Source organism: Pelodiscus sinensis, chromosome 2, assembly GCF_049634645.1.
Source record: "Pelodiscus sinensis isolate JC-2024 chromosome 2, ASM4963464v1, whole genome shotgun sequence".
Classification (NCBI taxonomy): domain Eukaryota; kingdom Metazoa; phylum Chordata; order Testudines; family Trionychidae; genus Pelodiscus; species Pelodiscus sinensis.
Window position 1 is genome coordinate 71,559,717 of NC_134712.1, and position 26,702 is coordinate 71,586,418.

The 26,702-nt window shown below is 42.5% G+C and overlaps 1 protein-coding gene across 5 annotated transcripts in view; it reads right to left on the bottom strand.

The window, feature by feature from the left end:
- ASXL3 (ASXL transcriptional regulator 3) overlaps positions 1-26,702 on the bottom strand; it is a 160,929-nt gene that overhangs the window by 125,394 nt on the left and 8,833 nt on the right. The window contains exons 2-4 of one of the 5 annotated variants that reach the window (XM_075920751.1): positions 14,910-15,154; positions 10,481-10,544; positions 8,553-8,635 (exon numbers count right to left, since the gene is read on the bottom strand). In XM_075920751.1, the coding sequence (XP_075776866.1) occupies positions 8,553-8,608 (56 nt within the window). In that variant the 5' untranslated portion in view covers positions 8,609-8,635; positions 10,481-10,544; positions 14,910-15,154. Of the gene's footprint in view, positions 1-8,552; positions 8,636-10,480; positions 10,545-14,909; positions 17,345-26,702 lie in introns of those variants that run through there. The other 4 variants (XM_075920750.1, XM_025180832.2, XM_075920752.1 and 1 more) reach the window with 4 other exon arrangements.

A 26,702-nucleotide genomic window follows, 5' to 3' on the forward strand; every position in this document is an offset into this window, starting at 1 on the left:
TTTATTTGGGAACTATTTATTTTGTTTTTACTAAAACAAGCAACTCATACTGTTAGATCTAAGTCTATCCTAAATAGAATTCAGACATTTTCAAAGCTTGTACTTTTAGCTTATATACCTCATGACTATGGAACGAGCTGAACTGCCTTTTCATTTTTGGGAAGCGCAACTGGTTTCCATTTTTCAACAAAATGAAAATATATGTATTTGATGTTTCATGATGATTTAAAACACCTGGAGCATTCTGTAAGGAATCCTGTATGCACTGTATGCCTTTGGCCAGTAGATAATTTTCCCTGTTGAGTATGGGAGCCACAAACATCAATTTAATCTAATGTAAACCAGCATAGTACTGTATCTTTGAGCCTGCAGATAGAGAGCTGCACTGCCTCTTCTGTACTCCATAGCTTCCTCAAACAGCAGCTGAGTGAAATTATATGGCTCTAGCTCAGTTTTCCTACAGTTGTTCTGAATCCTGCAAGCAGCAGCAAGCTGTCACAAATCATTCCAACTTAATACTGCTGCCTAGGAAACCTGTAAGCGGCAAAAGCAGGCAGTGGAATTATTCCCAGAAGATGACCCACATAGACACACAAACCTGCCCAAGTGCCCCCTCCCCCCAAAAAAAGGCAACAGGCAGGGTATAGTAGTCAAGAACTGCCTCCGCACTCCACCCACAACAGCCTGGGCCCTCTGGAAGTGCCAAGGATCTAATCATCAGCTATAGGGTGATAGAGCATCAAATTTATCAGACAAATACTATCCCAATATCAATAGAAGAGAAAAGCACTGAAAAGTAGCCCAGTGACAGTACCTTTATAAAAATCCCAACACTCGCTCTCTCTCCCATCACCTGGGGAGAGTTGGGAGCTTAACTGTTCATCAGGGCACTCCCTTGGATCATCACCAGTGGTGCACTCCTCTCACCTTCCAGATAGATTAATTCATATCTGGCTACTTGGTTTCTGATAATTTTTGCAATCCCTTTGTAGTTTCTCTAATAATAAAACTGCCTGCTTTGGGACAAATGAGTCAGTTCTTTTGAGAAGCCCTTTTTCATCATCTTACAACCATTCATCTGAAGAAGTGGGTTGTGCTCATGAAAGCTCATGATATCATCTACATTTGATCTGAGGAAGTGGGTCTGGACCACGAAAGCTCATCACCTAACCATCAAACCATCTTGTTAGTCTTTAAAGCACTACATTGTCCTGTTTTTTTGTTTCATCTACATTCTTGGTTAGTCTCTAAGGTGCTGCAGGACCATTCATTGTTTCTTAGGGGTTTTTTTTCCCATTACAGACTAACACAGCTATCCCCCTGAGACTTTCAAATTACCATTATAACTGTTTTTAAACTAGAAATAATCAGAAAACCTTCTGCAAAGATTTCTCACAAGTTCTTCCCAATTAAAATGGACTCTAAATAAGTATGCAGAAAAATTTAGTAAACAAAGTATGGAAGTCAAACAACTTTGCAAGTCAACATTGTGAATATTGTTATCTGACTGCTTAGTACATTCTGTCACACCATGAGCACTTATTTTTAGTCACACCTGGACAACTGTAACTTTGAAAGACGTAAAATTCATGTTTTCTACAATGTAATTTTTATACAGATCCTGACATCTTTCAGAATCAAACAGTAGCAGTTAACACACACGTAACAGGAAATAAAATTAACCAAAAGATCTAATTATATACACACATTTCATTTGTTTTTGAGGAAAACAGTCAGTTGGAAAGCCAAGAAAATTGGCAGAAAGTCTCTTTCAATCACTAATTCAAAATTTGCCTCTTGTCAGTACAGGTTGGACCTCTCTTGTCTGGCACCCTCGGGACCTGACCAGTGCCGAATCAAGAGAATTTAACAAATCATGAGAGGTCATAGAATCGTAGAGCTGGAAGAGACCTCAGGAGGTCATCAAGTCCAGCCCCCTGCCCAAGGCAGGACCAATCCCAACTAAATCAACCCAGCCAGGGCTTTGTCAAGCCGAGACTTAAAAACCTCTAGGGATGGAGATTCCACCACATCCCTAGGTAACCCATTCCAGTGTTTTACCACTATCCTAGTGAAATAGTTTTTCCTAATATCCAACCTAGACCTCCCCCCACTGTGACTTGAGACCACTGCTCCTTGTTCTGCCAACCGTCACTACTGTGAACAGCCTTTCTCCATTATCTTTCGAACCTCCCTTCAGGAAGTTGAAGGCTGCTATCAAATTCCCCCTCACTCTTCTCTTCTGCAGACTAAATAAACCCAAATCCCTCAGTCTCTCCTCATAGGTCATGTGCTTCAGCTCCCTAATCATTTTGGTCGCCTTCCGCTGGACCCTCTCCAATGCATCCACATCCTTTCTATAGTGGGAAGGCCAGAACTGGACACAATACTCCAGATGTGGCCTTACCAGAGCTGAAGAAAGGGGAATTATCACTTCTCTGGATCTGCTGGCAATGCTCCTCGTAACGCCATTAGCCTTCTTGGCTACAAGGGCACACTGTTGACTCATATCCAGCTTCTCATCCACTGTAATCCCCAGGTCCTTTTCTGCAGAACTGCTACTTAGCCATTCGGTCCCCAGCCTGTAACAATGCTTGGGATTCTTCCATCCCAAGTGCAGGACTCTACACTTGTCCTTGTTGAACCTCATCAGATTTCTTTTGGCCCAATCCTCTAATCTGTCAAGGTCACTCTGCACCCTATCCCTGCCCTCCAGCATATCTACCTCTCCCCCTAGCTTAGTGTCATCTGCAAACTTGCAGAAGGTGCAATCCATCGCCTCATCCAGGACATTAATAAAGATGGTGAACAAAACCAGTTCTAGAACAGATCCATGAGGCACTCTGCTAGAAACCGACTGCCAACATGACATCGAGCTGTTGATCACTACCCGTTGGTTCCAAAGTCTAGCCAGCTTTCTATCCATCTTACAGTCCATTTATCCAATCCATACTCCCTTAACTTGCTGGCAAGAATATTGCGGGAGATCGTACCAAAAGCTTTGCTAAAGTCAAGGTCAGTATTGGCTAGAGCAGGGGTGGGCAAAAGGGCCTCCTTGGGCCGGATCCAGCCTGCCAAGTGGGTGGATCCAGCTCACGGAGGCCCTGGTGCTCTCCCGCCCCCAAGTCAATTTGGGGCCAGGCGGGGGAGTGCACAAAGCTTCCTCCCGTCCTGCCACGAGGACATGGTGCTTTGAAGTGCTGCATACTGCTCGCAGAGCGGGGGGAAAGCGGAGGAGGCTTCGCGCACTCCCCACCCTCAGGCAAATCAGGCCCTGGGGGCACGGGAGCTGCAGGAGGCTTCCTTTGCCCTGCTCCAGCCCTGCGAGGTGCCCGTGGCACTTCAAAGTGCCATGTGCTCCTTGCAGGGCCAGAGGAGGCTTCCCGCGCTTCCCCGCCCCCAGGCTCTGATTGGCCTGGTGGTGGGGGAACGTACCAAGCCTCTTCCAGGGCATGGGTGCCTATGGGCAAAGGGGGGGCAAAGGGGCTCCTCCACCCCCAGATCAATCATGGTCTGGGGATGGGGTAGCCTCGCCCTTTCCCATTTAGGCCCCTCCCCTTATGGGGTGACCTGGGACTACTTCAAAAAGTAGCCCCCGGGGAAAAAGTATTGTCCACCCCTGGTCTAGAGGCATTACCAACATTTCCACTGCTTACTGAGCTTTTAAGAAGACATTTAGGGGTATATTAGAGCTAAACAACAGCACAAAATACTGAGAGCCATAACTGGTGGCTGTAAACAAACCTTATGGGGCTGTGGGAAACTTGGCCACACCCATGATAAGTGGACGCCCAGCTAACTAAAATCGCACCAGATCACGGATGTTGCTGGACCAGACAGTGCCAGACTAGAGAGAGTCAACCTGTACTATCCAAAAATTGTTACCACTGGACAATGGATCATATGAGGATTACCTATAGTGTTCCCTCCCTCTGGGGCATCTGGTATTGGCCACTATCGGCAGACAGGATACTGGGCTAGATGGACCTTTGGTATGAAACAGTATGGCTGTTCTTAATCACTGCTTAGTGGACCTATGTGAAATAATTTGGTGTCTTGGTCCATTAAAAAGTAACCAGATGGCACAACTGACAACTTCATTTATAGTTTCAGCAGCAAGGCCAATGTTTGAATAGGCATATTGCTAAACTACACTATCTCCAAAAAAAGCAATTATTTCAGAATAAGGTTGAGGTACAATGAAAGCTAGACTTGAAGTATGCACTATTATTGTATGTATTACAGCTACTCTGTAAATAAAAGACTAAGTCTCAAGGAATGTCAGTTTGGCATTATTTGCCAACACTTGTATTTAGAGAGACAAATAATTGTTTTATTTAGTTAAGAAAAATTTCAAGCCTTTAGGTCACAAAACTGTTTATTTTAAAAGCTGTTTTTCCTTCCAGGTACAGTGAGGACAACTGGACAGAGGGTGATCTTTTAATAAGAGATTGTGGCAGCAGGAAAGATATTTAAAAAACAAAACATTGAAACATGCATTTCAAACGTAATATACGGTAAATCTGTGCAAGTGCACTATCCTGCACAGCTTGTAACCTTAGTTTTGTTTGTTTTTTCCCTTGAGGTGCACCTGGGTTTCTGGTAGAGATTTTGTTTTTTGAATTTTCTCCCTTCTGGACTTAATTTAGGTAAAACAAAACCCCCCAAACTATTGAGGGAATGACACATCTTTAGAACTTCAAAGAAAAATAAATATAAGACCAACAAAGTACCTCTGGCAAGTAATGGCAATGATAAAACTGCCAAAACCTGAAAGTTATTAATTCTAAGATGCTAATACTTTTTCAGTATACATGCAAAATGACCCAACTGAGCAGTCTTACTCAATATACATTGAAAAGACAGGAGGAAATTTTTAGGAGAACTTCGCCTAGAATCACTACAGGTTTGCTGATAAACATATCAGTAAATGTTGAACCTCTCTATTCCAGCACTCTCTGGTCTAGCAACATCTGTGGTCCAGCATGATTTTAAGTTATCTGGATGTCCACTTATCCTGGATGTGGCCAGGTTTTCCATGGTCTCATAAAACTTGTTTACAGCCACCAGTCCTGTGGCTCTCAGTGTTCTGTGCTGCTATTTCACTCTAGTTTATTTCTAAAGGTCTTCTAAGAGCCCAGTAAGCAGTGGAAGTGTTGGTAATGCTGCTAGACAATACTGTCCTCCTGTGGTTTGGCAAATTCTCTGGTTTGGCACTAGTCAGGTTAAACAGGTGCCAGACTAGAGAGGCTCAACCTGTATAAGGAAGAGGAACTAAGATACATAACTCTTCACTGTTAAGTCAAATCCAGTGCAGTAGAAAGAAAGTCACTGAAGAATGAAGGTTAATCAGTGGACCAAAACACTTTGGTGGTCTCATTCCATCTCTTTTTTTTTTTTTTTTTTTTTTGAGGGGGTGGATGGAAAAGGGTTGCAGGTTGACTACTCATCACAAAATCCACCGCTACTCATGTCAACTGACAGCAGCATGGAGACTAAAGTGCCGTGTCAGCCCTAGAAATGATCGCCTTCAGATCATAGTTAAAGCAGCATGGCAAATAGGTTAAGTTTGCACAGCCTGCAGTTCTAGTAGATGAATTTAACCATCAAGATTATCAACCCAAAGCCTCTCATTTAATTTTTACAATTTTCAGTGCAGCAGAAAACATTGAATCCAAACTGTTTAAATTTAAATTCAGTTCTAAAAAAGATTCCACAATTTCCAGATAACTGCAACAATCATTTTAGGCTCTTCAATCTGGGAGTCCCCAGCTAACATTATACTGATTCTTCAGTTAAAAAATAGAAAATATAGGGATTTATTCTGCCTTCTATAGCAGGAATGTTCATCACCACACATGACATTCCAAATAGTTAGTTACTACTAATTATCCACACATGCGCTGCACTCATTTTACAGTGCATACATACTGAACCACATTACAAATACAGTAGTGAACACCTGTCAATTTCTTTCTTGCCTGTCACGCTTAGTTTATGAACTACAGGCAGTCCCTGGGTTACGTACAAGATAGGGACTGTAGGTTTGTTCTTAAGTTGAATCTGTATGTAAGTCGGAACTGGCATCCAGATTCAGCCACTGCTGAATCTGATCAGTTTCAACAGCGGCTGAATCTGGACACCAGTTCTGACTTACATACAGATTCAACTTAAGAACCCCAGGTGTCCCCAAGTCAGCTGCTGCTGAAACTGATCAGCAGCTGATTCCAGGAAGCCCAGGGCAGAGCAACTCTGCCTCGGGCTTCCTGTAGTCAGCCGCTGGTCAGTTTCAGCAGCAGCTAACTTAGGGATGCCTGGGGCAGAGCAGCTGGGGTGCTGCCGGGTTGGTCCAGTAGCGCCAAGGAGCGGTGCTGCGGGACCAACCGGCAGCGCCCCACCTGCTCTACCACAGGCCCCGGGCTTTGCTCCACGTCTCCCTGGTCTGCTGGGGGGGGCACTAGCTGCGTCCCCACCCAGCAGACGAGGGAGACACGGAGCAAAGCAGTGGAGGACCCGGGCCGGACCGCGGTGCTTCCAGATCAGCGCCGCGGTCCGGCCCGGGTCCTCCGCGGCTTTGCTCAGCGTCTCCCTGGTCTGCTGGGGGGGGCACTAGCTGCGTCCCCACCCAGCAGACGAGGGAGACACGGAGCAAAGCAGTGGAGGACCCGGGCCGGACCGCGGTGCTTCCAGATCAGCGCCGCGGTCCGGCCCGGGTCCTCCGCGGCTTTGCTCAGCATCTCCCTGGTCTGCAGACCAGGGAGACGCTGAGCAAAGCCGCGGAGGACCCAGCCGGACCCGCGGCGCTTCCAGCTCATCTGGAAGCGGCCGCGGGTCCGGCCCCGGGTCCTCCGCCGCTTTGCTCCCCGTCTCCCTGGTTTGCTGGCTCCCCCAGCAGACCAGGGAGATGGGGAGCAGCTTTTCTCGCCCCGGAGGAGGCGGGCGGCGGGACCAGGTGTCCCGCCGCTCCAGTCCTCCGGAGCGAAAAAAATCCCCGTTCGTAACTGCAGATCCGACATAAGTCGGATCCGCGTAACTTGGGGACTGCCTGTACTATAAGGCCGACTTTCCCTTTAGTAGATTCTTCCTCCAGTTGTATAATATATTTATATTTACAGTCCAAAGGCGTTTCTGTTTTCTCTATTTTCACAACATTAAAGAGCTAGCTTCACCCACTACCCAGTCTCTGTACACTGCTTCCTCTTTCATACAACACAATGGGGAGAATAACACTTTGAGAATTATGAAGAGGTTTTGTTATAATAACAAGAATAATTAGAATAGAATTCTAAGCCAAAGTGTAGTAGTCTCATGTCACAAGACTCAAAAGAACAATCAGTAGCTCATTCGCTGCTGTGGAGTATTTTAATACACATTTTTCAAGTGGCTTCTTTTATGAGACTTTTTGTTTGCATAACTTTGTGGCACAGAGCCTAGGCTCTGTTTTCTAAGGCTCTCTGCTCCTTCCTTGGCACTGGCACAAGCATTTTAAATGATTTCTGAACAGCAACTACATTTGCAGAGCTTGAGGGGGCAAATTCAGCTTCCAATTATACATAATATTATCTCTGCTGCTGTTCATTCCACTAACACCCACCTGTATCTTACATGTTTGTATCTAGTTTACTAGTAAGTTGTATGGTTATATATTGTAAAAGACTGCATTATTCCTTCTGTTTCTTAAGAAATGTTTCTGAATTACAAGAAACAACATAGTACCTAGGGAAGATTCTTTTGGGTAAACAGAAATTCAGAAACAACAAATATAATGCATTACTATTGTACTAAACTAGTTACTTACCCTACTTTTTAGGTGTCACTGTAAAAGGATGCAATTAAAATAGAAGCAAATGCTTACTTTATTTTGCTACCACAGGTCAATACCTACTGACACATTATCTTTGAAATAAAATTCCCTCTGATCAGTTACTCTCAACACAGTCATACAAGAACAAAAAATGGTCTCTGTACTGGAGCATCATTATTACTTTTCTTCCCCCAACTAATCTCTCCTCTCCTGTTTTGCTTCCATGTCCAAGCTCTCAGTTCTTGGATCACCTCACAGCAGTGACTCAGGAATAAAGAGCTGTCTACCTGAAGCAGAATACATTTCGCTCGATCCAAAGCCCACTGGAGCCAATGTAAAGACAGCTACTGACTTTGTATCAAACACCATTTCCTCAACTTGCTCATCCTCCAGGGGTTTATCCATTACAATCCACTTCTGCATCCAAATCACATTGTAAAGGTGAGTCACACGATTATTTAAGAACCCTAAAGAAAAAGTAGGCGAAGTAATATCTTTTATTGGCCCAACTTCTGTTGATGAAAGAGATGAGTAGGTCCAATAAAAAAAATGTACCTCACCCACCCTATTAACCTGGTACCAACACAACTAAAACATTACAAACTTTAAAAAGTCAGATAAGCTTGCTATGCACTGAAATACTAATTTAGCCAATGCATATTACTTTAGGAGTGACATACAGTCATTAATACTCAACCTCATTGTTTTCAAAGAAATTGTAAGAGATATTGAACATACAAATACTGACCTTGTTTCTTTTAACCCTTCTTTTTGAATTACTTCCAGTATTTGCTTTGCGGTCATTGGGGAGTTGGGGTGTTTTTCCAATGCCTAAAAAGAAATAATATATATGTGTAAATAAGATAAAACCATTCTGTGACTGAAAAGTTCACATGTTCATGCACGTTTTGCCTAATTATTTTTGGAGGGGGAACTGCAGCGTTGAGACTGGAGTCCTCCGTCTGTAGGAAGGCCAGATATAGTCCAGGACTCTGCAGAAAAAGGAAGATTTACTTGCTGCTTGTGTGCATCATCTGCTAAAATGTATGGAAATATTCTTCCAAAGATACAAAATAAACTAAAAAGAGTTAAAATATGAAACCTATTTGAGAAGACCAATAATGCAGTATAGTTTCTCAGAGGCACAAAAATAAAAAAAAAGTGTGATTAGAGAGTGCTGGTTTTGCTCACTACTTTAAAACAGTCTGAGGTGACTGAAGTACTGCGCTTACATTTTGTGATGACCTCAGACACAAAAAAAGGCTAAAATCTGTTTGCAAAGGAGGAGCCACTGTCAGAAGTGACATGATAGGTTTCAAATTTTAAATGCTTTTTGTTTTTAAAAACAATGAAAAATTAAGTGGCCAAGACAGTCACAGAAGCACACAAGATGCCACATGACTCAGAGTGCAGTATGTTTTCCAGTTCAGCTCAGTTTTCCACTCCTTTGCCTTTTCCAATTGAGCCCAAATTAATCCATTCCTCATCCCAATTCAGACAAATGGGCATGAATTTTCTAGTTTTTCGTTTTGTATCCCCTTTCCATTTGAACCATTTAACTCTTTCTGCCATTCTTTTGCTCAGGTAAAGTGCCAAATTGACAGCCCTAGAAACTGAAATCCTTTATCCACAGAAAAGGTACAGCATAGACAATGGCAATGCAAGCTTCCCCACAGTGTCTTTCCAACACGACTCAGTAACAACTTGCACTTCCACCTCTGGCAAACAAGAAATGAGTTTGGTCTCCATGCTCATTCGATCCTTTGCCTCTCTTTACTAGTTACCAATTAACGCCAATTGTGATGGTAGCTACTATAGGGACACCTGTCCAATAGGAAGTAGAGATATACCACCAAAACATATCACATAAGTCACCAAAGATTGGATGGTGAATATTTTCAATCATTACTAGCCAGGACTGTAATTCAAGCAGGTGACCTAAAGGAATCAGTCTCCAGCCCATCCACCAATCCCTTGAGCTCCTGCCAGGCCTCTCCTGCCATTTTACAGTTCTGGTAGCTTCCTGTTCTCCTCTTTTCAATTCAGAACACTATTTACCAAATCCCTTGCTCCATATTGTTTGCCAGACAAGCTTCTTATTCTTTACTGTTTAGTTCTACAAAAGAAAAATGCAGAAACAAGGGCTGCACTAGAAAGGTTTAGGAGCAGAACTGAGCTTTTAACAATGTGTATGTAAAGAGGAAAGAATATACATGGAACTTGCAGGAAAGGAAAACGGAATGGTGACCTGAAAGGGGGAATTAGGGAAGAAAGTAATTAAGAGGCAAAAAGGGACCAACGAAGAGCTTGGAAAGAGATTATTACAAGGGAGAGAAAAGGAACTACAGACAAAACAGGAAGTAGCAGAAACGGAACAGTGATTCACCGAAAAGAGGACAATGTGAGTGAAGATTAAGATTAGAATGTTGGAGATTAACAACATCCAGAGACAAAGGAAAATATAACCTTTGGAGTAAGGAAGAGAGGAAACTTAACAGAATAAGATAAAATAAATCAATATGCAGTAAAATGGAGGGGAAAGAGGGAAACTGAACTGAACTGGGAACACTCCAGAGGGCGAACTGGGTAAAACTGGAAAGGGCAGAAGAGGACACTACACTGTACTGAACATGGCTATGAAGGAAACTGGGTGCACTTGAAAGTGGGGTTACTCACTGTGGAGGATTCCCTGTTTCTCTTCCTGAGTACAGGCCCCTCAGCACACCTGGGCAGCTCCTCCCTGCAATTGAGAAAATTTGGGTAGCCCTGTCCCCTTCTCTATGACATCACATCCTACTCTATTAAGGAAGTAAAAGTGCCAAGTATTACAGCGTGAAATTGATGACAGTCGGAAGGAAACAATAAAGCTATGCAAAACATCAAAAAATCACCCTGTCTGGGGAAGCGGGAAAAGGGAGGGCAGTATGTGCTGAGGAAGCTGCACTGAACGGATTGTGGAAACAATGGCTATACACATAGATACAGATGATCATCTTTACAAAACAAAACAAAAATATGAAACTGACAAAGCAATTTGTATAACGCTACAGAGATTTTAATCAAACCCACAAGGCAGCTTTTAAATACCACAATATGAAGCAAATACATTCTGAATATAATGACGTACTAAAATTGAGAGTGTGTGAGAAAGGCTAAATGTGTTGAAATGAAAAATGGCACACTGTGTGAAAGGGTTTCATCACTGGATACATAGTGTGGGCTGTGGTTCCATATATCCTGACAAGTATAACTGTATTCATGTAACCATTTAGAACAGATAGATAGTATATATGTCTGTACACACACATACTACAAAAGTTACCTTAGGTGAAGAGCAAAGATTTATTGATTTAAAATACTATTGAATGAGAAGTCAGCCATATATATATATAATATGGGGAGTATAACTTTTAGCTAAAATACTCTTCTTAAATATCGCAACTATGTTATATTTATTCTGTATGGAAAAATACTAATGGGCTTAGTTTAAAGTAGATTTTTTTATCTGAAGAAAGTAAAAGTGATTAGTTGAACAAACAATTCAATGAAGGTCAATGATTCCCCCACTTAACTTACAGAAAACAGAGTAAGCTGACAGTACCACATACACAGCAATATTACCAAGAAGCTTGTGAACTAGCAGACAGACTGAAGTTTTACATGCACCAACAATAGGAATATCAACAAGCAGTCGACTAGATGATTCACTGATAAGCCTAGGCTTATCGGTTCATCTATCAACTACTCACATTCCCCCACACACACTGCCTCCGTATCAGAGGCAGCAAGGGGGGGGGTGGGAAAGCAGGAGCTGGTACTGGGCAGAGCCACTGTCCACGGGAGTCCGAACTAGTTTTTAAACTGGCTTCCCTCGTGGACTGGCTCCTAGCTGGCACACCGCCCTGCTGCCTCTATATTAGGGTAGGGGGCTCTCTAGGAGTGGTGTCAGAGTGCACTGGCTGCTGGCACCACCCCCGGAGACTATAGCTGGCTAACCACTAAGAATTAATGTGGTTAGTTAACTACTCTACTACCCGCTATCTAACATCCCTATCCAACAATGCATACCTCCCTGGAGTACCCCCGTCTCAAAATTTTTTTTATATTTCCATGAATTTGCAAAATAATGCTAAAGAATTAAAACTGAACTAATAATTATCCACTAAAACATGTACAATATCTAAAATAATAACTTTATAAAGTTATGAACACTTTGGTGAGACAAGGTAATAAAAGGACAAGAGAGGAAGCTCCTATCTCTTTTAAACTTTTCTCCTATTCCCTACCCCATTCATGTCCTCCAAATGGCAATTTATTTAGATCTGGGCTATGACTAGTAATGTTAGGATTAGAGTTAATAGTTAGAACTCCAGAGCAAGTCAAATTACAGTCATGAAAATGTTGTGTCTTCCTCTCCCTAGTTCTTTAGGATAAAGCCCAACATACTTTAAGGGGGGGGGGGGGAAAGAAAGGGAATAATTTGCACTGTATCCCTGAGGATTCTCCATTTGTTCTTCCACATTAGGCATAACTAGCAATAAAATTCACCATCTGAGCAGGACTGAGAAGATCCCACTGAACCCTATCATGACATTCCTTAAGAGAGCTGAGAATTCAATACAGAGGCAACCAAGATACTTGGGTAGTTCATCCATACTCTGCTGATTTGGAGAGCAGAGAGACCAGGACATGGCACTTCTGAGAACAAATAGTAGAAGAGAGACCTATTGATAAACATTAATAGTCCAGGAGACAAATTCATGTCTAATTCTAAGCATATAGGTGATGTACAAGGTGCACAAAACCTATTTAACCAGCTAGCTCAGATTAATTACATACCAAAGAAAAAAATGCTTTTCTGGGATGGAACTGCACCTATCTTTGTGAGCCTATGGTACAAACATGTCATGAAATCCACTAGAAAATGTAACTTTCTGTAAAGTGGTAGTTTATGTTGCCAAAATAACTCTGGAGCAGACTTGGGCCTTTCAGCTCTATCAGTAGTAGAAATACAGAACATTGTGTTAGTCACACAGTTATATAGTTCAAGGGCAGAAGAGACCACAAGATCATCTCTGACCTCTGATTACAGTATGCCTTCTGTACACTTTTAACCAACAACCAATGCACTGACATTACACCAAATTATCACAGTCCACAGGAGATTAAACTACTATGTGACACTGGCACAGCACTGGAGAGATCAAGGTGCACCAGTACTTGAAGCTACTGCCATTATAGAGAATGAAGTGTGGAACATACACATGATCCTAGCAAGCAAACCTCACTGCACTGACGGGCACCAAAACCAAAAAAAACTCAAGGTCATGGCCAATCTGATCTGGGAGAAAATTCCTTACTGACCCAACTTACAATAAGCAGCTAGAAAGACCCTGAGCACGTGAAGAAGAACCAGTCAAGAAATGAGAGAGAAAGAGAGAATGCTCAGTACAACTTTAGAGCACTCACCTATCCTGGCCAGACCCTTCTCCAGCTGTGGCCGTCTCTGATGCTTTAGGGGAAGGAGAAAGACGCCCCCTCAAAAAAAAACAAAAAAACCCCCACACAAACCACACCAAAACCCCACCTCACTCGAATTTATCTGGTGGCTGTTAAAAATGAATTATGTTGTTTGACTCTACAGTTCCTACTTGGAGACTGTTCCAGAAACTCACTCTTCTGATGCTATTTTAATTTCTCACTTAAATTTACTCATGGCCAGTTTATACCCATATGTTCTTGTATCAAAGCTGTCTTTTAGTGTTTACATTGCTCTTCACCCTACCTGGTGTTTACTTCATCCCCACCATGTATTTTACAAAGAGCAATTGTATTCCCAGCCAGCCTTTGTTTTTGTAAGCTAAGCAAGCCAAACTCTTAGTCTCCTCTCATAATATAGGCCCTCCATTCCCTGATCATCCTACTAGCTCTTCTTTGCACCAGGTTCCAGTATGAATTCATCTTTTTGAAGTAACGGTGACCAGAACCTGTACACAACATTCCAAATGAGGCCTTATCTGAGCCTTACACAATGTTTTTAATATTTCTCTAGCTCAACCAGAAATGCCTTGCCTGATGCATCCTAGGATCACATTTGCATTTTCTTTTTTGCATCACACTTGTGATTTATGGACATCCTATACTCAACCTGCACACCCTGGTCTCTCCTTCTGTCAATTCCAACTCATGGACCTCCACCTTATAGCAAAAAATATTATTATTAGACCTTAAGTGCCTGACCCTGCACTTCATAGTACTGAATTTCATCCAGTTTCTATTACTATAATCTTCAGAGTGTAAATAGGTGTGCTTTGGTGGGACGCTACTGTGTGTATCTAATTCAGGGCAGACTACTGAGAAACAGGGCAGACACAGCCCAAGACTGATAGTCCTCCCCTTACAAAGCACACCAAACCCATCTAAAAAAACTTCTATTTTGCCACTAGGGATGTAATAATATAGTCAATTAAACAATTGTCTGAGAAGCAATAGCTTATAGTATTAACCTATAGACTACACACATTTCCCTCTTCCCTCCCACCCCAACAGGGGCTGCTGCCACCCTGCGCTGCTGCCTCTGTATCAGGTTGACAGGCAGCCAGTCCATGAGGGGAGCTGGTTTTTAAACTGGCTCTCCTCACAGACCAGCTCCCGCCTGGCATCCCACGCAGAGAGGGAGGGGACTCCTCGGGAGTGGGGCCAGAGTGCACTGGTCGCCAGCCTCACCCCCGGGACTACAGAATAGTCAATGAACTGATAAGAATTCATTCACTCATCTATTCAACTAACTGATATTTAACATCCCTATTTGCCATACTGGCTAACAAGGAAGTCATACAAGAAATTCCCTCAGATACTCTAGTTCCTTTATCCCACCACCAGGAGCACTGCTTATAGGGATGTGGTAGTTATGACAACCAGTCTCATCAAATAAAATATTCTTCTGATCCCAAAGGACCAGCCACATGCCCAGGACAATATTATAACCCAGACCTCACCCAAAGATCACGCTGTTGCCAATTCTTTAGTGTCTAAAATCTAAAGTTTTATTCATAAAAGAAAGAAAGAGGTGAATTAAAAGTGATCAAAGAAACCAAATACATACAACAACTGCAAAGTCCTTGGTTCAGGCTTGTATCAGCGATGGAATAAACTGCTGGCTCAAGATAAGGCTCTGGTTACTTCCAAATCATTGGAAGGACCTCAGTCCCTTGGTTAGAATGATTCCATTGGTATAAGTCCATAGTCCAGAGGCTTGAGCTGTAGAGAGGCTGGAGCAGGAAAGAGGTAAGATGGAGGTGTTCCCAGGACCTTTTATATCTTCTTCCATGTGGACTCTCATTGTTCTTACTGTGGAAAAGTACAGTAACAAGATGGAGTTTGTCACATGAGTCGTCACATGGGCAAATCGTCTGTCCATGCAGGACTCAGTTCTTTGCAGGTGGAAGCCATTGCCCACATGCTAGTCTGAATATTCGCAGCCAAGTCCATACAGTGTAGTTGAGTGTCTCCCATGCTTCATTCTCAGATAAGGGTTCTTTTGATGAGCCATTCCATTTGAACAGTCCCTCCAAGACATGCTGGCTAAATACTTTGTGGGCCTTACCCTAGGATCAATTATTTGATATCAAATATACAGTTAATACTCATAATCTTAACCAGCAAATCATGACCTTTTCATAGACATCTTACTCAACATTTGAATAAGATTTGCTGCAAATACAGAACAAAACCTACAAGGAGTCCTGTGGCACCTTAAAAACTGACATTTGTTTGGTTAGGTGGGTAAAAACCACTTCAACAGATACATAGGTAAATGAATCTGGTAGTTTTTAAAGTGCCAAGGGACTCCTCATTGTTTTTGCACAACTACGCCTTTAAGCCTTGTCAACTGTAGAACAGGGGTTGCAACAATGCTCTATATGGTTTTCTGTCAGACAACATCACACAGGGTCACCTAGTTCTTCCTCTGATCCTTCTCTGTATTAACAGTGCCTCCCAACTTTGCATTATAACCCATCTGGCAGTAACGAAACCAGCAGATAATCTCTCTATGTAACAGATCACTAGGCTATTTTTTAAAATGTGTGTGCGTGCAATTTCACTTTAATGCACAAAATCAGACCGGCTCAACTGTTTGCAATTCAGCCCATTACCAAGCAACACAAACACAGAGAAGACACACAATGGTGCAAACTACAGGTTTAACAATCACAGAAGTCATGAACACTATTCTCGTGTGGCAAGTAGGAAACTTTCACAGACAAGTACCATCCTCTCGTGCAGATTCTAGCCACTATATGTTTGCAGTTAAAAACATTCTTTTTAAAATGAAGCCAGTGCGAACTGATACAGAACCATCTTCTCAAACTGATAGACATTGCTCTGCTGCTGTTCGTAGCTTTGTCAAGCTTTCCATCCTGTGAACAGCAGCTAAATGGAAAAGAATCAGGTACACTTCATTGCTGCTTCTTGGCAAAGCTACAGTCCAAACAATCATAATGACACTGGAACAACATATTTGGAAACCAGAACACCACAGGCTAGGAACGGGTTTGAAGTGATACTATCTACCCCTTTTTCTAAGCAGGCAAAATGCTGGGGGAGGGCCGCAACTACACCAGGAGATCCACACATGCAGCCAAGAGGCACTGAGAAGAATGGGGGGGTGGGGGGCGGGGGGGGAGTCGAACTAATATTTCTTTCTTCTTTCCAGTAGACAAAGAACATTCACATTTTTAGGCATCCATTAACAAATTAACAGAAAGACGGAATCCCAGCAAACGATACAGAGATAGCATCCTGATAGAAATCCCAGCCTGCTTCTTCTCAGCTGTTTACAGACACCATGCAAGACAAGAGGGTTGACTTCTTATCAGGGCACTGCTCCACACAAGTCTTTCCTATTGGTTTCTGGTTTGCAGCTTTAACCTACTGGCTATTAGGTTTCTGGTAAAACTTCAAAGTCTTTTGTTGTTGGAGTGGGGGGGGAGGAGAGAAGAGAAGAGAGACAGATGAGTAAATCAATTACAAGACAGATTTTGAGAAGTGTATTGTTCTGGGACTGACTATGAGAGAAGCAAGAAAAGACACAAAGGGGGGAAAGTAGGGAACACAATGTGTGGGGAAAAGAGAATGTAACAGAGTGAAGGATAAAAGAAAGAAAAGATGGTGGAAGGTAACAGAGGAAGGTACACCATAATTTCTGCAGCAGCGCTCAAAGTGTGGTTCGTGAAGCACTTGCTTGTTGGTGTTCTACAGATAGTTGGCTGGTCACATGTTGCTAGCCTTCTTCATTTCCAGCTGCTAAACTGCATTAAAAGACACTAAAAATATATTAATAGCTTTCCTAATATTCCTTTTCCATTTAAACAATTAGAGTTGCCATAGGGATGTTATACAATTACAAATGGAAGTGGAAGTGTCACTGAGAGACATTTTTAAGGCTGTGGTCTATACTGTGAAAAAAAAAAGAACTCTTGTACCATTATAGAAAATAAAATAAAAAGTAGAGTGAAGCCAGGAAGGGTATGAAGATGTAATAGAAACAAACAGAAATATAAATATAGTACACACTGTTTTTTAAAGTATATCAAACACAAAATTCAACAATTGATGGTACATTACATATTATGTACACATACATAGATATATATATACACACAGATATATATATCTCACACACACACACACTCGTGTGTGTAATATTTTATATATCATGATCCATACTGGCTCCCTATTAATTTTTATTTTTAAAAATTAAAATAGGATACGCCACCTTCAAAAATTTATACAACCAGCACCACAGTCAACAGACACATGAGCTGCAATCGGGGAAAACAGCTGGCAGAGTGTTTTCTATGAGCATATCAACTTTGGAATTTACTCCCCATTTTGTTCTAAAAATGCCCCAATATGCTGACCTTCAGGCCTCTCCAGTTCCTTGGACATTTGATGAAGGTGAAGAGAGAGAGAACGGAGTTCTTAGGTAGGATAGAGGATTTGTCTGTTCTACTGGTTGGATTGGCTGGTTTAATGTTTGTTTTGGACTATGATAACTGGACCAGTTCTGAGTATATGGTTTCTAGGATAATGCCACATTTTAACTGATGTAACGACAGCTAGGGATCTTTGAACAGTCAAAATAAATGGCATTTAAAATTCAAAATAAATAAATACCACAACTAATACAATATGCAACTGAACAGCTGTTTTATTCCTTTAAATTGCAGAGGTGGGGGCAACATACACTTTTTCATCATGGCTAATAAAATCTACCCTCAGGCTAGAAGGTAGAGGGTAAATTTCTCATTTTATCACTTAGGAAGTAATGACTAAAATCCTAAACCTGCAATGGGATTAATTACCAGAGACCCCGGAACATCCCACTGACTATAATAGGATTTTGCACAGGCACAGGGTCCATGCTACCAGATTGCTTAGCAAGATCAAGATCAAAGGCAAATATCATGACAAGAAACAATGAATTTTGTTCTCATTTCTACTATAACATCAGTTCTATTACTATCAGCAATTAGAAAGTTTCCTTTAAGCTCAAGTGATAGAAGACTACAGATTTAGGGTATTAGAATGGGAGTTCTAGTCTATGTCAGATGCATGTAGTTAGCTGACAAACATGGGCTCTATGCCGTTTGTGGCTATGAATCATTACACTGAGATGCAGCATCACTGTGGAGAGAGCAAGAGGAAAATATAGCCCTCCCTCCCCACCACCACATCAAACCTTGGTTAAAAACCATCCTCAATTCATGGCCATGATCCTTACTTGCTTCCATCATGGAGTTAAATGCTTCCTTCAAACACATATAAAAGGGAAGACAGAAACCATGATTCTGTGACAGAGGGTTCCTTTCCATCCCAACTGTTTAGGTTCTGCATCAACTTGCCTTTATTTTATGCTATACACCGAGGCGAAACAACAAAGAAACACTATGAACACTCTGATAGATGTGTTAGTGAAGGAGAGAAAAATAGCAGACAAAAACCTGAATATTTTCACTTTTTATAGATGTTATATCACTCTAATCAAACTAATATAGATTTTTTTCAGTTACTAACAATATTGCTATGCTATTAATATTTCAACACAGCCATAATCAAAACACATGAAGAAGTCTTCTGAAACCATTTGTCGCTGTGCACATGTGCAAATGTGCATTTTTTTTTTAATCTTCCTTCACTTACTTGCCTCGGGCAAAGGTAATGTTTGAGGAGTACTTCCAAAGTGAGTAGTAGAATTCCTACTGGCTACTCTCTAAATGTAGCAGATTTAACAAGAGGAGACAGTTATGCCAGTTTTCTTTTCACTCCTCACCTACAAGGAGTTATCTTGTAAGACGATGTCCTAAAGATACAGACTTAAGATTTCAGAGAGAAAAAATACTGAACCAGAACATATAGGATTAAGAATAAAATGCCTCTAGGGGTATGCAGTGTAGCAAAACATGTACAGCCCATCGGCTTTTAAAATACTTTTTCCAGGTCAGGGTTAGAGATGTTAAATTTCAATTAATCAGCTAATAGAGTAGTTGATGGAATTTCCATCAACTACTCAATTAGTCGATAAAGGGGAAGAGAGTTGATCGCTATCCCTGCTGCACTTCTGCCTTTGAAATGTAGCAAGAGCGACTCATGGCTCTTGCTACATTTCAAAGGCACAGCAGGGGACCCGGTCATGGAGGCAGAGGTGCAGTAGGGAACCCAGGACAAGCAAAGACTGCTTCAGTCCCTGCTCACGCCAGGTCCCAGAAGCTGCGCTTCTGCTTTTTAAATGTAGCAAGAGCTGCCCGCTGTGCCTCTGACTTTAAAATGTAGCAAGAGCCGCAGGCAGCTCCTACTACATTTCAACAGCAGACATGCAGCTTCTGGACCAAACGCAAGCTGGGACAGCTGAGTCCCAGCTCGTGCCCAGTCCCCCGCTGTACCTCTGCCTTTTAAATGTTGTTTAAAAGGCAATGGCACAGCTTCTGGGATCAGGTGTGAGCCGAGACAGCTGAGGTCTGGGACCAGGTGTGAGCTGGGACAGCTCGCACCTGATTCCCCATTGCATCTCTGCCTCCCCTGCCCCGCTACAGAGATGGTGCTGGGGGAAACCAACTTTTAAGCTGGCTCCCACCCTTGCTTCCTCTGATAGAGGCAGCAAGGGAGGGGGGAGTGACTACTCGACTAGTCACTTACATTCCTAGTCAGGGTTATCCATAAAATTGATAAAATAAGCAGATTTTGTGTTGGAACTGTTACAGGTATGTTGTAAGGCATGAATATAATTAAGCATTTATAGTCATGTCACTCTGGGTTGACTATAACAAGCTTTATTTAAATTTAGGGATGTAAATATGCAGGAAAAAATTAACTGGTTAAACAATTTAATTGTAACTGTTTAACTGGTTAACCGGCTGGAATCCAGCCAGCCCACCCGGGCGAGAGGCTCCTCCAGCCCAGCCCTCCACCAGCAGGTGGGTGACTGCTCTGGCAGGGCGGCCAGGGTCCTGTCACACCTTGATGGCAGGGGACTGCTTGGGCCAGCTAGCTGGGGTTCCATCATGAGACCCATGGAGAACTGCTCAGCCTGGCCATCCGTGATCCTGCCGTGCTACTTGCAGGGGACTGCTCCAACCGACATCCCGCTATGCTGCATGGGACTGCTCTGACCCGTCTGGGATCTTGCAGCCGAACCACAGCTGGCAGGGGACTAGTTTTGAACTAGTGAAATATAGCCTTCTCGGACCACATACATAGAATTTGTTATTAGCTGCCAGTGGGTTTTTGCTGTCCTTGTTAAATATAAAATGATTCATGTCATAACTAAGATCAGCCATCATGTTATGACATTTATCTTCATGAGTAAGAACAGGAAGGGCTCCTGTGAATTATTCCAACTCTCCTTATGAGATGATTAAAGTAACAATATACCAGCTGCATATAAAACAAAACAAATGATCTTGGATGGTATGAGTTGGGGACCAACACCTTACAGTACTTGCAGATGGTACAGCTGTCAGTTACTCACACAAGGTTCTCAAACAAGGGAGAATCAGTACTTTGACCACACCAAACCAGAGGCATAGCCACAGGTGGGCCACGGCCCACCCACTTAGTGTCCACACTCACCCACCCAGCCCCAGATCTGCTTTGGCTCCAGCACTTGCCCTGCTATGTCCACTTGCCCAGCGTTCCTGCCAGAAAGGCTGAGGCACAGGGGCTTACCCTGCTCCATCTGGAGATCTAGCTGGGGCACAGGGCAGTGCGTGATGGCTTGCTCCACTCTGCCCACTCACCAGCCACTTCAGCCAGCAGTGTGACTGAGATGAGTCCATGTCCCAGTTGCACTCCACAACTGAAGCACTGGGCAGACTGCCCTCCAACCCCAGTCCCTGGCTGCAGCCAGTGTGGCAGCAGCAGACCACCTGGCTTGTGGGCAGGGACCGGAGTTCACCCGTTGCCGGGGCATTGCCCCGGACCATTGGACATGGGTGGCCCAGGAGCACTGCAACCCAAAGGGGCAGGGCAAACGGTCGATGGCTGAGCGGGGCTTATACGGTGCGGCTACAGCTTGGGTTGCAGCTGTCCGCCTGCGGTGGCCCTGCAATTCCCAGCTGGGCTCTGCCCATCTCCTGCCCGGCCCGCACTGTGCCTGGGTGCCACCATCTGCCGTGTCTGGCAGCCAGCGCGCAGCTCCCACTCCGCAATCGCTTCAGCTTCACTCAAGCCAGGCTGGGGATGCAAATAGGCGGGTCAAGTGCCCAGCGCTGCCTTCCTGGAGCCTGGCTAGCCCACCTGGGGTTGGCGCAGCCCTTCGGCTTCCTCTCCTGGCTCAGGGATGTGCGCAGGAGGCAGGTACTTGCCGAGGTTCTCTCCAGTCGCCAGGGCCCAGAGAGGAAAGTGGGAGGTTAAATGAGATGCGTTGGGAAGCCACATCCCAAATCTAACTCACCCGTGGGCTGCCTCTTGCTGGGCTTGCCCAGCGCATTTCACTACCCTCGCACCCCACTGTAGCTCTGCAGTTTAAAAGTAGGAGGAGCCAAGCTGCCTGCGCACCCAGATCTTACTACATTTAAACTGCAGAGCCACAGTGGGGGGTAGCTACTGGAGGCTTCCAACCCTAACAATTAATCGTGTAGTCAATAGAAATTCTATCGACTACATGATGAGCTGATTACTTGCTTCTTAACATCCTACAATTTAATAGGGGGCAGTGCCCTAAAGCTTTTACGGGGAAGACCTGCATGATCACTTATAGTTTTTCCTCTTTGAGAACAATATGACCACTCCAAACTGCTGGCAAAAAAAACTTTCATAGCACCTTATACTAGCAGTTCTTTTGTTGGTTTGTTCTGGAGCTGTTGTTGATAATACATACACTTTGTATGTTATTTTTACATTCCCATTCTTTGCAGCAGAAAATGTTTTTGATTATAACTGGTGAGTTTTAAGTGTTTGGAATGAATGGTAATCACAAGGTTTGATTAAAGGGAACAGATTTTTATTTTTTAAACGGGGATGAATTGCCCTGAGTCTTTTAGAGAAGTTTTTTTCCCCTCTGGTTACTGATAGACCACACCTATCATTCAATCTGTGACCCAAAAGATAATTCTAGGAAGTAGAATACACCAAATAATAAGCATTACCAGTCGCCCCCCACCCCCGCCCACCCCAGGGAGGGTATCTATATCCACTCTACTCTCAATAAGGGCTTCCAGAAGTCCAAGCATAAGGTTTTCAAAAATTTCTTTGTGATGCCACCAGTAACTCACACATATCAGCCATATAACGAGGCAATTTTGTTGTGAGGAGGATGTTCCATGACAGTGTAGTTGGGAGATGCAGTATTGACATAGTTAAAGAAAAATCAACAGAGTGGTTTACCAACTGAACAGAATTTTCCCCTAGTTAAATTCAATAGAAGGTATCAATTTCAAAGCTAGACCTATTAAATAGGGCTTAATCTCCACAAGGAACAAAGATGAAGGCACTCAAAACAAGACACTAGCTATTAGCAGCCATGAACTCTAGAGTCAGTCTGGAAAGAGAACTCTTTGCATGGGCCATAAGCCTGCTTCAAATCCAAAAATCAGACCAGACAAGAACAGTGATGGGAAATCTGAGGTGCAGTAGATGAGCCTGCATACAACAAAACTACTTCAACTGTGTCCTAGAGAAGTTAGATACTTTAATCTGTACAGGGAGATACATAGAATTTTCTTCTTTGGTGGGGATAGTTATAAATACATCTTCTTCACACAACCGGGTTTCCTGTTCAACCAAGAAATAAGTTTTATTTTGGGTCACTTAGTTTACTGCTCCATCTTCTCACCATCCTATCTTCATCCTACTGTGTAGAAGCAATGGTCTTTGAAAAATATGATTTATTCAATGGCAAGTTCATGCTGCCTTTTTTGAACGCGGCACTTGCCTTTGAGGGAAGTTCTCTCCTGAAATAAGCCTTTCTTTGAACCCAGAAGGGTAAACATTAGCAACATCAGCATAGCCCTAGCCTTTAAGAAAGAAATTGAATCCCAGTTTAAGTCACCTTTAAAGTAGGACTTTTCTTGGGGCTACAAAAAACTAAAAGTACTGCACATTCCGAAATCAAGGAATTACTTTGGTGGATTCAATAACTTGCCCTTCACTGGAGACTGCACCTGGATATGTTGGCAGGGCTTGAGTGTTTCAATGACCCTGAGTTCTATGCTAGGAAGAGTTATTCTTGGTAGGGCCATCCAAACCATACAGATCAAAGGGTAAGACTCAGATTACAAACAGTCCACTGATCCTACAAGTTGGTGGCTGAAAAAGTTATCAGTTCAGTAACCTGAAAACCTATAGGGATATACAGAAGTGTATTAGAAAGTATAAGTTTTCAAGTCACCAGGGCCTGATTAAATGCATCCTGGAATAGTCAAGAAGCTGACTGAGATAATCTCTGAGCCATTAGTGATTAGCTCTGAAATGTCATGGAATAGGGAAGAGACTCCAGAATTCTGAAAAAGGGGAAATATAGTGTCAATCTATAAGAAAGGGAATCAAAGAGAACCCAGGGAATTACAGACCAGTCAGCTTAACTTCTGCACCTGGAAAGATAATGGAGCAAAATAATTAAGCAATCAATTTGCAAACATCTAGAAGAGAAAGGTGATAAGAAACAGTCAGGTTTAATTTGTTTTTGGCAATTACATGCTGAAAGCTTTCTTTGACAGGGTAACAAGCCTTTTAGATGAGATGGAAAGAGTAGATGTAGTAGATCTCGACTTTAGTAAAGATTTTGATACTGTCTTGCATGACCTTACCATTAAAAAAAACTAGGAAAATGCAACCATCACAAAAAAAGCAAACATTCTGTAGTAGTGTTGTAAGCAAGTTGCAAGCAGTAATTCTTCTGCTCTACTCTACACTGAATAGGGATGTTAAAATTCATTTACTCAAGTACTGTAAACATGTAACTGCTGAAAATTTCAGTGATTACACGAGAGAAGCAGGTGGCTCCCGGTACAGAGGCAGCAACAATGGGGGTTGGGGGTGGAAGGAAGGCAGCAGCTCCCTGGGAGCTGGTGTGCACCAGGAGCTGGCTTTTAAGCCAGCTCCCCATGCATACCAGGAGCCTGCAGATAACCGTGAATGTTAACAGATGTGCCCGTAGTGTCCAACATGCTAGCCACAAGTGGCTATTTGGCCGGTTGAGTGTGGCTAGTTCCCTGCTTCAGAACTGGTTGGACACCACATCCCTAGTGCTAATTAGGCCTCAAATGGAGTACTACATCCAGTTCTAGGTGCCACATTTCAGGAAACATATGGACAAAATGGGAAAGTCCAGAGAAGAGCAACAAAAATGAATAAAGGTATAGAAAAAGTGAGCTTTGAGGAGCGCTGGAAAAAAATGTGTTTATTTGGCCTGGGAAAAAGACGATTAAGAGGGGATGTGATAACCGTTTTCAAGTACACAAAAGGTTGTTACAAGGAGGAAACTGTTCTTTTTAACCTCTAGGGGAACATCTACACAGTTGGGCTAAAGCCAAACTAAACTACGCAACTTCAGCTACGTCAATTGCGTAGCTTAAGTCAAAATAGCTTATTTCATCGTTTGGCATTGTCTATATAGCAGGAAGTCCGAGAAAGAGCATTCTTCCTTCAACTTCTCTTACACCTTATAAAATGAGGGTTACAGGAGCTGGAGTAAGAAGTCCTCCAGCTCGCCACTATTTTGACATTATGTTGAAATAACTGCTTGTAGTGTAAACATCGACTGTGTTATTTCGTCAGTTATTCCGAAATAACACTGCTGTGTATATGTAACCTAAGAGACAGGACAAAAAGCAATGGGCTTAAATAGCAGCAAAGGAGGCTTAGGTTTGCTTTACTCACAGCAGGAAATATCTGTCTTAACAACACCGAGAACATACAGAGAGTGGCTCAGGATAGACAGGGACAGAGAAGTCTTGCTTAGGCCCTAAGAAACATATGACAGATCAGGAAGGACTATGAATTAAAATCACCTGCAGTCCACACAAAAAATACAGCTGGCTTTTATCCTTCAACTATATGGGTGCTCTAGCACACAATGAATTCTCTTGTTCAATGGAGCAGTCTCAGAAAAAAATTATTTTAAGGATGTGGAACACTATTGTAAACTTGGTATCCTAAAGAAAGGGAAAAGCCCTTGTCTATTTACAAGTATCTGAGGGGTAGCCGTGTTAGTCTGGATCTCCAAAAGCGAGAAGGAGTCTTGTGGCACCTTATAGACTAACAGATGCATTGGAGCATAAGCTTTCGTGGGCAAAGACCCACTTCATCAGATGCACGAAAGCTTATGCTCCAATACATCTGTTAGTCTATAAGGTGCCACGGGACTCCTTGTCGCTTTTGTCTATTTACAGAAGGTCTGAAAAAAATTCCAACACACATCACAGCTATAGATTCAAAACATTCATTTCCAAAATCACCATGCAACTTAAACAGACCCTTTGGGAACAATCTCCAGTTGACTGTGGTCTTAGAAAACGCTGTTTCCCTAAAAAATCCTGTTAACAGAAAGATGAAAGGTCCCTTTACACAAAGATTATGTTTCCTCAACATGGGCCTCTAGTGTGGCTGGCTGTCCAGTTCATCTTGCGCCTATAAGGCAATACAATGCAGTGACCGGAGGAGACTTTTGTATTTTGCCTTAAACTGTTTCAGATAGTCTGACCCATAAAGACAAATCTATTTATGGAACATTTAGAGGTTACACTCTCCAATATTAAAGAAAATAAGCATTTCTAGTAATTAAACAAAAAACAGCAGTAGTCTCATAGGTACACACATAAGCATTGTTTCTCTACAAGCAATCTAAGTGAAGATCAGGTGACACCAACTCTGAAAACTCCATTAGGAGAAAGGGTTGCCTATCAGCCAAAGGAGAGGAAAATATTTCAGAAGACAAGTTGATCTTCTCATTTATTTCTAAAAGGTTATTTCTTTAACTTCACAATATTCTCTTGGATGAAACAGATAATAAAATACATTATCCTAAATTAATTGGAATGTGATATAATAAAAAGCACAGCAGTTCATTTCCCAAAGGTTCTAATTTTAGTTTCTACAGATGACAAGATTATTTAATTTGTTGTTTTATTCTCCATACTTCATAACATAAATCACAAGAAAACAAAAAAATTGGAAGTTTTATTTAAGATTATTGTGTTACCACTTCACCGAAATAAGCAGCTGATAGACCAATGAAGCATCTTTACAAAATTAAGAAATTAATTTCTGTCTCTTTCATTTCGCTCCCTTTCTATTACAGAATTTTGGTTTCCTCCTGGGATTTTTTGTTTGCTTGTTTGTTTGTTTTGTTCCACTTCACACTGCACCTTTTAATCTTTCCTCTCTCTCTCCCTGCAGA